At 47.0% G+C, this 13,937-nt stretch overlaps 1 protein-coding gene across 4 annotated transcripts in view; it reads left to right on the forward strand.

The window, feature by feature from the left end:
* Positions 1–7,317: 7,317 nt before the first annotated feature.
* Lpgat1 (lysophosphatidylglycerol acyltransferase 1) overlaps positions 7,318–13,937 on the forward strand; it is a 66,368-nt gene continuing 59,748 nt past the window's right edge. The window contains exons 1-2 of one of the 4 annotated variants that reach the window (XM_032914715.1): positions 7,318–7,475; positions 8,612–8,876. In XM_032914715.1, coding sequence (XP_032770606.1) covers positions 8,639–8,876 — 238 coding nt within the window. In that variant the 5' untranslated portion in view covers positions 7,318–7,475; positions 8,612–8,638. Of the gene's footprint in view, positions 7,476–7,570; positions 7,871–8,065; positions 8,227–8,611; positions 8,877–13,937 lie in introns of those variants that run through there. The other 3 variants (XM_032914712.1, XM_032914713.1, XM_032914714.1) reach the window with 3 other exon arrangements.

Raw genomic sequence — 13,937 nt, forward strand, 5'->3', positions numbered from 1 at the left:
TCTATCCCTCAAACCCACACGGAAGAAGGGGGAACCAACTCCTGATAGCTGCTCTCTGACACACACACACACACACACACACACACACACACAAATGCATAAATAATAAATGTAAAATTTTAACAGTGAATTACCTAAGGAGAATGCAATCAGACATGGTGGTGCACACTTGTAGCCCCAGTACTGGGGAAGCACAGGCAGAAAGGCTGGTGCAAGTGAGATACCAGCCTTGCTGCAGAATTCGCTCTAAGTCACTTAGGCTTACATAGCAAAATCCTGTCTCAAAAAAATCCAAAATCCATAAACTTTCAGACATATGAGCATCATGACTGCTCCTGGTCCCGGACTAAATTTCATCATTTAATATACCCAACTGTTGTTAGAAAGTGAAAAAAGTAGGTCAAATCAACTAAATAAACACTGAATTAAAAAAAATCTATTTCTTATTACCATACAACAGTGGCTCTCAACCTTCCTAATGCTGTGACCATTCCAGTTTCTCATGTTGTGGTGCCCCCCAACCATAAAATTATTTTGTTGTCACTGTAATTTTGCTATTGTTAGAAATAGTAATGTAAGTATCTGATATGGGAACCCCCGTGGGGTCCCTACCCTCAAGTTGAGTACTGCTGCCATTCAAGGCACCAGAGCAGCTGGAAAGCAGCAAAGGAAAAGGAAGAAAGGAGGTAGGTGCTCTTGGAGACCCAAGGTAAACTGCCTAACAGCCCCATTTCTAAAATGCAGGTAACAATAAGCATTATAAAGTTGTTATGAGGATTAGAAGAAGGAATGCAGGGTGTGATGACACAGACCTGTAACCGCAAGCATACGTGAACAGAGATTTGAAGATTTGAAGCCCTCAGAGCCACCTGAAGTGTAAGTGCCCAGGCATTCCCCAGTGATGTCAGCAGAGGAGGCTGAAGTGATCTAGGAGTGTGGAGATGGTGCTGTTGACTTATTAGCCACAGAGCGTGGATTTGACTCGTAGGAAGGGAAAAGTATGAGATTCTAAATGCAAATTAGCTAACCACATCTCCTCCCTCTGCCCTGACTGTGGCTACTACAATTAGGGACATGGCCAGAGGCCAGCAGGAGACAAGCATGAAAAGGGACAAGGCTGATGAGAAGGCACATGGATGAAGTCGTCCTTGTACACATAGGACTTGAATTCAGATCTCCAGCACCCACATAAAACGCTGGCTGTGGTGGGACACAAGTGTATCCCAGGACTCACTGGCCAGTCAGTCTAATGAAAAAGGTAAACTCCAGGTTTGGTGAGAGACCCTGTCTCAAAAAATAAGGTGGAGAGTGATTAAGAAATATACCTTGGACTGGAGAGATGGCTCGGCAGTTAAGAACACTGACCATTCTTCCAGAGGTCCTGAGTTCAATTCCCAGCAACCACATGGTGGCTCACGACCATCTATAATGGGATCTGATGCCCTTTTCTGGTGTGTCTGTAGACAGCGACAGTGTACTCACAAACGTAAAATAAATAAATCTTTAAAAAAGAAAGAACTGTCCCCAGTACTCAAGGGTACACAGCCAGCTGTAACCCCAGCTCCAGGGGGATCCAAAGCCCTCTTCTGGATTCTTGGGTACCTACAGTCATATGCACACACCCTCAGACCTCAGACAGACAGACAGACACACATACATTAACATTTTTAAAAGAAAGAAAGACACCTTTCTCACAGCCCCTGTTCCCAGAATGGCGAGTCTGTGACTAATTATTAATTATTAAGTGCCTGGGCCATAAACTTTGGCTCATTCCCTGATTAGCTCGTAACTTATTTAACCCATCAAACTATTCTATGTCTTCCAAATGGTTGGTTACTTCTCCTTCAGTCCTGACCTGTTCTTCCTTCGAGGCTCTCAGCTTCCCCTTTTTTCTACTACTATTTCCCAGAATCCTCTCTTCCTGCCAGCATCCCACCTCCTATTTCCTGCCTCAGCTCATTGGCCATCAGCTTTTTATTGATAGGCGATGCTCGTGAAGAGATTTGCTGTGCATTATCTCAGAGCTGGGAGGTGGAGGTGGAGAGCACCGGGGTTTGGTAACCAGCTCAGCCTTCTTGACCAGTCCTTGACCAATCCAAGACCCTTTTCAGAGTATCTGACACCAGATGTTGAGAGAGAGGGGGGTGGGGAATGTGTTTCATGTGTTTCTGCCAGCAACTAGCTCCCAGAGAAGCACTGCAGATTGTGGTCAGGAGCACACCCTTGAAGGGAACTGAAAATTCAGTCCGGACTCCTCCACTTGCTAAGAGACCCAAGGTAAACTGCCTAACAGCCCCATTTCTAAAATGCAGGTAACAATAAGCATTATAAAGTTGTTATGAGGATTAGAAGAAGGAATGCAGGGTGTGATGACACAGACCTGTAATCGCAAGCATACGTGAACAGAGATTTGAAGATTGTAAGTTCCAGGCCAGACTGGGCTACACCATGAGAAGTTATCTCAGCAAAAATAGCCAAGAAAACAAATACTGAGAGAATGAGGCCAGTGAAGTGGCTCAGTAGATAAGGTGTTTACTGAGCCCGCTAGGGTTTGAGCCCTGAAAACCTCTTAAGGTGGAAGAAAGAACCAACTCCACAAAGTTGTCCTTTGACCTCCACACGTGAACTCTGGCCTACAGGCACCCGACCCTCAACATATGTACAATAATAAACAAATGTCTTAAAAGGAATGTACGCAAAGCACTGAGAACATGACTAGCAACCTTTTGAGTGCACACTCAGTGCTGGGGTGATTACAATTAGCAAATAAATGTAAATTGTTCTTTTGTTTCTTGCCTCAGGCAAATACAATTTTAAACCTGCATTTGTCTTATTCATAGGTATACTATGTGAATTTGTGGGTTCTGGAGGAGAAAGAACTTGCTGAAATTTTTTTTAGAATATCTTACCTACTCTAGCCCCTAAGAAGCCACCAGTAGAAATGAGGTGCAGCTTTGGGCTTGTAGAAAACGTTAACTAACCCTTTGGGAATAGGGAACCTTTTCATAGCCAAAAGCTATGTGTTGTGTGCCTACCTCAGTAGGCAGGACGGATAGGGTGTGCTTAGGAAAATGCAACACTGGGCAGAAGACTCTAGTTTAGGGTGCTATCTATTGGTGGGGTCATTGTCTTATGGATTCTCCAGGGCCCTAGTGATAGTTTTAGCTGGGGCAGAAGCAAAGGGAAACCAGATGGGCAGGAAAGTTGCCCAGAGAAGACAGAGATTGTTTAGGTCATAAGAAGGTTGTTTGGAGACAAGCCTGTTAAGATTAGTTACTGAAATGTTTCAGTCCAGACTTGAGGGTCTGGCCCACCTTGTCTAGAGGACTTTAAGATGATAGCCCCATAGGTTTTTATGTGAAATGACTATGGATATCTTTTTGTCCAGCCGGACGCTGGTGCTGACAGCAACTGGAATGCCAGACTCTCTGGGGCTGCTGACTTCTAGGTGGCCCCTGTTTCCTAGCAATCCCAGGCCTGTGCCAAGTCACTGCACAGGCACAAAACTGCTGGTGGGTTCCCCCTAGAGAGGAAATAGTTCATTGGAGCCTCATTGTAGAAACCAGCACAGGCAGGTAAAATGTTTTTATAATTGCTACTAGGAAAAAGAGCGGGCCCAGGGGGAATCTTCTACCCAAGGGGCCCCCCTCTAGTTATAACCTAATTTGTTGTGCGAATGTGGATCATGTGGGTGGAATTTATCCTTCTGAGGTGTTAAGTTAGATTGTTTTCAAATGTGTGGAGACCCCAAGAAATGGAAGCTGCTGCATTTTCCCACCATGTTCTGTGGTTCATATATAAGGTTCTGAGACAGACCTGTCACTGTAAGGTAGGATCTGTTTCCTTTTTTCCCTATTAGGGTTGTACACAAAGGGTCTGCAATTCTGGAATTGAGGTTTGTGTTTTGTTAAAAACAGCTCTAAGGTGCTGGGACAGGGAACTGGAAGCCAGTTGTCACTGGATTTTCTACAGCCATTCCTATCTTCCTGTTAGGATCATTCAGGGAATTTATATCTCTATTTGCATGTGGTAGAGTGCAAATAAACCACAGGAAAACCTCAGAAAGTTAGTGTTAAAAAGTGGCAAGGCAAAAAAGTATTCTGGCAAGAGGTTATTATATGCAAGGTGAAAAGATTAACATGATTAAAAAAGATGCAACATGATTAACTAAAATGAACTTTGAAATTAAGAAATAGGTGTAAAACCATCTGAAATGGTTTCCTGAACAAGTTGGACAAAACACCATTTTACATGATTTATAGAGGTTTAATTGTCTTAAACAAACATAATTCTGTGGTCAGAAAGCTAAGAAAAGCCCTTTCCACACACTCTTGGCATATGTATACCTGTAGCCTGGTGTGCTGCATAATTAGCTGAACTTCAAGAAAAGCTACACAGGCAGCTTCCCTGTAAGAGAAGGCTCGGGGTATAGCTAGATCTGTCAAATGCCTACTTAGCAGCATTCAGCCCCGCCCCCCCCAAACAACAACAAACAAACAAACAAACAGATCCTCCTGGGTTGAAGCTACTTAACATAATGAGATGACTGAGGGAACCGGGGTTCCTGGTGCTTTGCCCGAAGAGCTAGTAAACTGACAATGTCTGCAGTATAGAGACTGGAATGCTATGGCTGAACAGTACCCCCAAAATTCATACACTGAAACTTGGTTTCTGCTTTCTCAGAATGCAAATAGACCTGGGGCCTTAAAAGAGACAACAGTTTTGAAACACGGCCATTAGTGTGGGCCCCGATGCAATCAGACTGGTTACCTTATAAGAAGTGTGACTGGGTGTGGTGGCACATGCCTCTAATCGCAGCATTTGGAAGGAGGATACTGCTGTAGAGTCCTGTCTGGACTAGATAAAGAGCCGAAAGCTGGCCTGCTGGGCTTCCCATGGAGACCTGACTCTCAGACTGAAACAGCAGCAGGAGAGATTTGGATAAAGCTGGAGGCAAATGCTTCCAGAGAGATGGCATGGGAGACAGGGTAAACCAAGAAGACAGGCCAGAAGAAACCAAACCTGTCCACACATCCTTGGCTTTAGCCTCCAGAACTCAATGAAAACTAGTGATCGGTAACTACTGTTACCAGTCTAGCATTCTGTGCCCACCGTTGTGGGCTAAGGCAGACAGAATAGATGAGATCCAACAATAACTTGCAATTGAAAGGTTGTACCTCTGAGATTCAGGTTTCTTAAAGTCTATAAACTATCAACCTCAGAATCTCCTATTTACAATTTTTGTTTGTTTCTTTGGTTGGCTGGTTAAATTTTTGAGAGAGGGTCTCTCTCTCCCCATAGCCTCAGCTGTTTTGAAACTCACTACATAGACCAGGCTTGCCTCAGACTCACAAAGATCCACCGGTCTCGGCCTCTGAGTACTAGGATTAAAGGTGTGCTCCACCTCATCCAGCATTCCTTTAAGACTCTGAAAAGTGCAGGCCCCCGAGATCCAGTGTTATGCTATCCTGTTATGTATCTGGGTTCTTACTGTGGTAAAAGGTCACAAACGATGCTTTTGAAACCCGAATCTTGAGCTTCACTGCTTGGCTAGCAGGGGCTAATTCTCTTAAGTCAGTGCACTGACTGTTGAGGCAGATAGTCTACTATCTAGGAAGCAGACGTCCATCTCCGTGTTTGTTATGAGAATACAATGACACAGCCTGAATGTCATCTTCAGTACCTGTTATTACACTTCTCTCCGAAGGTTTAGTGGAAGGTCCAATATCTTGGTGCCTAGACTGACAAAGGAAGAGCAAGAAATGAATGAGCGTATCTAGCTTTTCTACTGCCACTCATGAGCCCTATGGATAGCCCTGACATGGCCAGTGGCCTTTAATTCTTTTTAGTTGTGCTTTGTCACACGCTGGCCTGGACCTTGAATACACAGGTGAGCTACATCCCTAGCATGCCCTGTACAGTAAAATATGTTTGTGAACAGGTAAAGGGTAATAATAGCTGTAAAGGCTAAACATACATGGAAGGGTACATATATTTCATAGTTTTTGGGTGGTTTTTTTTTTTTTTTTTTTTGTCATTCCTGGATCAAAGTGGGAGGGAAAAGGGGGGATTATAAAAGCATGAATTTTTTTTTTAATTGATTCTTTTTTTTGACTAGGTCTGACAGCCTTGGCTGGTCCAGGACTCCTGGTACTCCTGCCTTAGACTCTCTGGTGCTGGGATTATCGATGCGTACCACCACACTGGGCTTTGATATTTTCACAGTACAGACACAATAAGTGATACTCCTTCACCCCTTAGAGACGTGTGAAAACTGCCATCCTACCGGGCATTGTGGTTCAAACCCATAATCCCAACACTGGGGAAAATGAGGCAGGAAGATTTCTAAGTGTTGGAGGCCGGCCTGAGCTGTTATAAATTACAGATCAGCCCCGACTATACAGAAAGTAAGGCCTGGTCTTAAAGAATAAGAAAACAAACTGCTGCTCTATTCACAGGGCTTTACTTATTCATAGACAGGGTCTCACTCTGTAACTCGTATAGGAACTCATTCTGTATCCCAGGCTAGCCTCCAGCTCACATCAACCCTCCTGCCTCAGCTTCTCAAGTGCTGCCATTACGGGCATGAGCTACCACGCTCAACAAGAGATACTGGGTCTGTAAGGACTCTTGGTTTTGTCTAGCCTTTGAACCCAAATTCAGCTAATGTCCTAGTAGTGACCAGGGCTGGCTAGGAGTCCTATTATGGTCATTGTATTCAACACCAAGCATGTGGCTAATTGTTTTTTATTCTTCCATTAACTCAGTTCTATTTCTGTGCAGACCACTGGATTCTCACTGGATCCGCCCCAACCGTGTGTGTGTGTGTGTGTGTGTGTGTGTGTGTGTGTGTGTGTGTAGCGGGATTGAAGATGTTGTCATTCAAGTTCCAGGTGCTTTCCAGAAACAAGGATTCTGGCATTTAAAAACAACTGATTTAAAAACGCTAGACCGTAATACCTTGGGGAGGTTCAGAAGAAAAGCCCTGAGCGCAAGCGGGTTTCTTTAGGAATGAAAAGGAGAAAGCGTGCCAGCCTGGGCAGCCAAGGAGCCTCAACAATGCAGCGCGGCGGCCCTTGTGGCTGAGAGGGGTCCAGGAGGGCCCAAAAGGTCCCCGCGCGCTGGGAGGGCCAGCCTTCCTTCCAGACCTTTCCGAGCAGCCTTCTGCCTCCACTCGGGGCTCGGTGAGGTCTGGGGCCTAGGCCGGGCGGTCGGGGGCGCCCTCAACCGCGCACTAGGGGGTCCGCGGGGCGGGCGGCGCCGCGCCTTCGTTAGAGGGCGCTCAGGGGCGCCGCCGCTTCCTCCCGCCAACCCTCCCCGCCGGCCCGGGCGCACGCAGCCGCCGGGCTCTGGGGAGCGAGTCTCCACACCGCCCGGGACCTGAAGCCCGGAGGGCCGCGCCGCCGCCGCCTCCTTCCGCCGGCCATGCATTCTTCCGGCTCCCGCAGCCCGGGCCGGGCCCCGGCCTGCCCGAGGTAACCTGGGGCGCGGCGGGCCGGGCCCGGGAGGCGCTGGGGGCGGGGAAGGGTGCCGTTGGTCGCGTGGCCTGTGGAGGAGGCGGCGGCGGCCGAGGGCCGAGGGCGCGGTAGGCCCGGGGAGGAGGCGGAGGCGGGGGCGCGGGGCATCGCCCGCCTCCCCGGGACCCGCCCCGGTGACAGGTCCGGCCTCTGAGTCCCCGCCGCGCCTCTGTCCACAGGCAGTCGCGGGGGACTAGGGCGCCCGTGCGCCCGCTCGCGCCGCGCCTCGGGCCGCCTGGGCCGCCGCAGCCGCGTCCATGACCGCGACCCCCGGGCCAGGGACTCCCGCCGCCGCCGCCGCCGCCGCCGCCGGCCCTCGGCCCTGTCGCCGCTCGCCGCTTGCGCCCACTGAGGTGAGCCCGCTGAGGAGACCTGGCCGAGGATACCTGGCTGAGGGGAGCCCTCCGTGGAGAGCCCGCGGAGGGGGAGCGGGCTGGGGGGACACGGCTGAGGAGAGCCTGCCGCGGCGACCCGAGGCCGCCCCGCTCCTCACCTGAGGAAACCGCTGCCCGAGCCTTCTCGGCCGGGCGTCGCGGGCTCCGCATCCCTCGCCCCTCGGCTTCACCTTCTGGTCCCGCTCCCCCTCCCCCTCCCCGCCGGCTTCCTCTCACCTTCGTCCTCCTTCCTGGGCCCCTCTCCTTTCCTTCCCCCTCAGAAGCGAAGCGAAGCAAGCACCCCGCTGTTGCGGACGAGCCCTTGGGGAGCCCCGGTAAAGGCATGGCCGGGCGTTCAGGACCGGCGTGGCGGGACCTCCGGCCGGCGGGTCCGGGGCAGCGTGCGGAGTCGGAGGGTCTGGCGGAAGCTTGGCGGCCGCGGTGGGTCGCGGTGCGGGGCCGCCACCGGCTAGCGGGACGGTCTAGCGTTGGCTAAATATATTCCGCCGTGGCCGGTGCCCCGCGGAACGGCTCCCTTGACCTTGTGCGGCTCCTCCCTCCTCTCTGTCCCCCTCTGGAATTTGCCCTGGAGATCGCAGGGCGAGCGCTGCACCGGGAAAGCTTAGACCCTCGCATTTTCTTGTATTTCTGTGCTGGAGATTTCTGTGCTGCTGACTGCACCCATTTTCCTTTTGAAATGATTTTTCCTTTCATCCCCAGAAAGACAGGACCGACGCCAATGTGAGAATGGCTGTGACCGTGGAAGAAGCTCCGTGGCTGGGCTGGATGGTCGCGAAAGCCCTGATGAGGTTTGCCTTCATGGTCGCCAACAACCTGGTTGCTATTCCATCCTACATCTGCTATATAATTATACTGCAGCCACTCCGAGTGCTGGACAGTAAGCGCTTCTGGTATATCGAAGGACTCATGTACAAATGGCTTTTAGGAATGGTGGCTTCCTGGGGATGGTATGCTGGATACACAGGTAAGAGCGAGAGCACTTTAATGCATACGAACCAATTTGCAATGCTACGCATAAGTCAGGAGCCATGATTGGATCTGTATTATGCTTTTGGTTGAGAATGCCTTGGCCATTAGGAAAGAAATAGTCTTGTTGGATTTCTCATCGAAACCTCAACCAGGAAGTCTAATGTTTTATAGTTAGTATAGAATTATAATTTTATAATTGAATATTGTTGATAGATTCCTTAAATAGTGTATTTTTAATGTGACTTATTAAAGTTGGTCCTTAAAAGGTATCCTAGAGGAATAGGAATGTGTTATATAGGACTTGAGGGCTTACAAAGTGGAGATGTGAGATACCTAGTCCAGTCTGTAAGCATTGGACATTTAGAAAAGCCAGGGAACCATATTTCTGCTCAGACAGTTTAATAAGTTTCTTCTATGTAATGTAACGCTGCACTGTATATTGTTTTAAGCTAGGCTTTCTCCATTTCTGTTAAGTAAGTTTCTTTTGTTTTCTAGGATTTATATTTTATCTCATAAGTCTATTACTAAAATTTTCAGAATATGTTGTTAATTTTCCCTGAGTATCTTTCAGTGGATTTCTCTTTTTGCTTTTAAACTTCATTTTGGGGAGGAGGATGCTATGTCGAGGTGGACTTTAATAACACTCAGTGAGGCGTGGTGTGCGTTCTCTACACATGAACTTCACATATTTTGAGAACTTCCATCTCTGCCCAAATGCTGCATCCTCTGTTTTCTTTCACTGACTATTCCTTCTTTAGGATTACAATAATGCAGAGAGGGTGAGGCTCTAACTTGTGAGATGCGGAAACTTTTATTGTGGAAACAGAACTGGTGGGCAGATTCCTCAGCAACTGTGTGGCAGTTCATAGCTGAAAAGTGGAGGGCATTTTTTAAGGATCAGACAGCAAAAACGGTTCTCCATTTCCAGAGTCTGTCTCCCTCTTGCCTGCACTGCCTGCATCTGCAGATTTTATCCATACACCAGAAAAAGAGTGAGAGCACAGGGTGGCAGCCTCCTGCTGAGTGACAGGATGTCCTCTGTGGCCTCCATGAAGGGTTTCCTTCCCTCAGTGCTGTCTGGTACTCTGTCATCCCCTGGCACTGTACCTGCATTCCTTCTTGGTAGGGAGCTGCTGAGCTGCAGATGGCTTTGGAGGCTGGGTAAGCCCCTTGTCCCTTTCAGTGCCTGGTAGCAATAGTGATGGGAGAGAGAAAATGACACTCCTACCCTCATGCTGAATTGCCTTGCTTGCTCGATGTCATTGGCTTTCCCAGGTATTCTGTGTAGTAGCTGGTAGCTATCATGTGTACAGTATACTTACGTTTGCTTGTTTAAAGTGATCTTATAAGGCTTTCAAAAGCAGCTTGTATTTTCTACTTGGAAACAATGAAGCAACTGGACCTAATGTACTTATCTGTGATACATGCTCATGTGTGCTGCCGGCCTGATGAAGTGTGCTAGTCGTTGACCTTGCGATCGTGAGAGAGGAGTGCTGCTGCCTGAAGGCTGTCACCTGTGGCTGGGGCTCCCTGCACTTGTCCTTTTCTAGCTTTCTTGTCTTTTGGGGGGTGTTACTTGTTTTGTTTTTCTTGAGACAAGATTTTGTTCCTATATCCTAGACCGTCCCCAAACATGTCACCCATACTGGCATTAAATTCAGACCAGAGCATTTCTCCTGCTGCAGTTTTCGAAGTGCTGGGAACCCAGCTTGCCTCCAGTGTGTTTTTAAGCAAAGCTTCTTGGGCGTCTTCTTCCTTACTAACTACCTATCTATCTCTGAGGGTTCTCTTACCTCCAGCCCAGCGGCTGTGGTGTCACCTCTATGCTTTAGTCTCCTCCAGACATTTGCTCTTCTTCAGGCTACTGCATGTTGACAGTTTGACCAGTTTTTCATCAAATTTTAGTTTCTTTGGAGAGCAGAACAGAACAGTTAAGAAGTCAAACAGAGCAGGAATTAAGTCTGTTGGAAGCCTAAGCAGGTTTAAAGAGGACACCTCCATAGGCGTTAATGAGCTCCTTTCTCAGCATTGCGCACCTCGCTTCTTCTCTCTCAGTCAAGAGGACAGTAGGTATTTTGTTTGTCTTTCACAGATGAAAACTTGGACAATGTCAAAGGAATTGTCAGGTCTGCTCAGGAGCTTGGCGTTCACGCTTGCCTCACATCCACAGATACCTGGCTGCAGACCTAACCAACAGGGCCCGGTGTTAGTGCCGGAGACTTACTGAAGTGTTGTGAAGAGGCAGACGTAGAGCCAAGCCTGCAAACACACGTGGTTCTTGCTCCATAAACCCATGACTCTGGGTTTATTTGGACCCTTTTGTTAGTATGCCTGCTCACCACCTCCTGTCATTGATCCATTTGCTTTCTTGACTCTCTGTTATGACCATATTAGCAAGTCTAGTATGTTCATGTTTTAGAATAAAAATTGCCAAATTTTTATTGAAAACCTACTTAAAAGGAAGTTTTACATATCATAAAACTGAAAACAGGTTTTGAATGAGAGATTTCAAACTGGTATTTTAGTGTAAGACAAGGTTGCTTATCCTCTGAGGACTTACGCTGATGATCTAACCTGCCCTGCCCTAGATGGTAGCAACTAGCTGAATATGAATTCATTAAAACAACGTGAAACTGAAATTCAGTTTGCTTATACCTATAGCACTTTAGCTGTTAGTCCTGGGTGGCTTGGGCTGACCTGGAAAGTATAGATACAGACCAAGCCATCTTCATAGAAAAGTCTGCTGCACAGAGGCAATAAATCCTGCTTATGGCCTTTCCCTTTTCTTAGGAAAGACACACTTTGTTTCTTAGCTGTTTCTTATCAGAAAACCTTTTTTTTTTTTTTTTTTTTTAAATTTAACAGATTTCTGGGCTAGGGATATAGCTTAGTAGTAGAATACTTGCGGTATATATAAACAAACAGGTTCCTTTGGGATGTACAGGAAGATTTATTAAGTTTCTGTAAAGAGGCACACAAAACGAGTCTTTCAGATGCACCTGCGATTCCTGGATGAGGAATAATGAGGCCCGAAAGCCCCAGACCCTTTTTTGTTATTGTCGATTGTTCTTTGAACGAGGATCTCATTATGCTAGCGCGTGACCCTCGAACTTCTGGAGCTTCCACTTACAACGAATATCTTTAAACTGTTTAATGCACTCAGACGTGTTTGAATAACAATCACTTTACCAAAGTAAGAGGATGAGAGCCAGACTGGCCTTGAACTCATAGTGATGCACCAGCATCAACCTCTGACATTCTGCAATACAAGCATGAGCCACCGAGCCGGCTTCCCAGAATGTTGTATTTAGTTTGTCTTCTCAGAGTTGGAGAACTAACTACATGTAGACACAGAGGCTAGAAAGAAGATTTTTCTGGTCCTTCTCCCTGTTTCTGACTTTGTCTCGTCAGATGAGCACATTTCCTGAAAGGACTCTGAAGACAGTGGGGCTCACACCGCTCACTTGGTACAGGGCAAGGTGAGCGTTGCGACCACTGGCTCTTGAGTGGCCACAGTGCACAGACATTGCAGACCGGGGACAAGTCATACTGCTTTGCCCTGACACTTTGAAGGCAGTCTGAAAAAGATACTAGTTTAGCCCGGGATCTACTTCTGCATGGATTACTTGGGTCTGAGGTAAATTAGCCTGTCTCCCCTCCAATTTAAGTGAAGACTGGCAAATTTCAGAGAGAGATTATATTTAAAACAAAATGTTTAAAGTATTTTGTTTTGACTTTCATTCACTTATTTTGATAAAGTCATTATTACCCAAACACATTTAATTAAAGTCTCAGTACATTAAGCAGTTAAAGATATTCACTGTGAGTGGAAGCTCCAGCACTTCTACCAAGGACTGAACATCTTTAGGCCAGAGTCTGGCTAGCAGGGTTGGGGGCTTCCTGCCAAGTCGGCTTTGCTTTGCAAATGCTGCTTTCCTTGGGTTACCTTCCTGGCTCTGAGGGAGGCTGATGCAGCTTAGCTTTAGTTTCCTCCTGGTCCCAGGCTCTGTTGGCTAGATATACGTTCATCTTTGTGGATCATCTAACTAGATATGTGTTCATCTTTGTGGATCATCTAACTAGATATGTGTTCATCTTTGTGGATCATCTAACTAGATATATGTTCATCTTTGTGGATCATCTAGCTAGATATGTGTTCATCTTTGTGGATCATCTAACTAGATATATGTTCATCTTTGTGGATCATCTAGCTAGATATGTGTTCATCTTTGTGGATCATCTAACTATTTGGTGTATCATATAAGCAGTGTGCATCAGTGCTAAGCTGAGCTACAGAATGTGGTGGGGTTTTTGTTGCTGTTACTTTTACTTTACTTTCACTGTGAGTGCAGAGGCGTCTGAGAAGCATTATTCTGGAGAGAAGTACACTGAAGCTTGTCCTCTGAGAAGCATTATTCTGGAGAGAGGTACACTGAAGCTTGTCCTCGAGTCAATGATAGTGACCCACTCACTGGGGGGGTGAGATGTTTGCCTCTGTCTTACCCACAGCCTCCCTATGATCCCAGAGCCTGATCCACTGTCTGATGTTCATAGTGATTGGTAAGTGTGTATATGTACGGTTGAGGTAGAGTCTCATGTTCCAGGCTAGCCTAATTTACTGTGTAGATGAGGATGCCTCTTCCTTTCAACCACTGGGACTATAGTTTTATGTCACTCCATAGGGGCTGAAGTGGGTTTGTTTTTCTCAGGAGATAGAAGCTAGGACCACATACATACTGTTTGAAGTCCTCAGTCCTTGAGTTACACCACTGAGTCCAGCAGCCTCTTTCTTGAGTAACCTCTTTCCTTTTTTTTAAAAAAAGGAAGAAAAAAAGAAACTCTTTAACTGAATGCCTTCCTGATATCAAGGTGGCTACAGGCTATAAAATATGAACCCTGAACCAGATCATATGAAGTAAGCATTTGCTCATTTAATATGCTTGTTTGTCTTTAAACAGTGTTTTGCAATGTAGTTTTGGCCGGCCAGGAACTCACTATGTAGATCTGTTTCCCAAGTGTTTGGAAATAAAGGTGTGCGCCACCATGCCCAGCCCTC

The sequence above is a fragment of the Rattus rattus genome, chromosome 10 (assembly GCF_011064425.1).
Source record: "Rattus rattus isolate New Zealand chromosome 10, Rrattus_CSIRO_v1, whole genome shotgun sequence".
Lineage (NCBI taxonomy): Eukaryota > Metazoa > Chordata > Mammalia > Rodentia > Muridae > Rattus > Rattus rattus.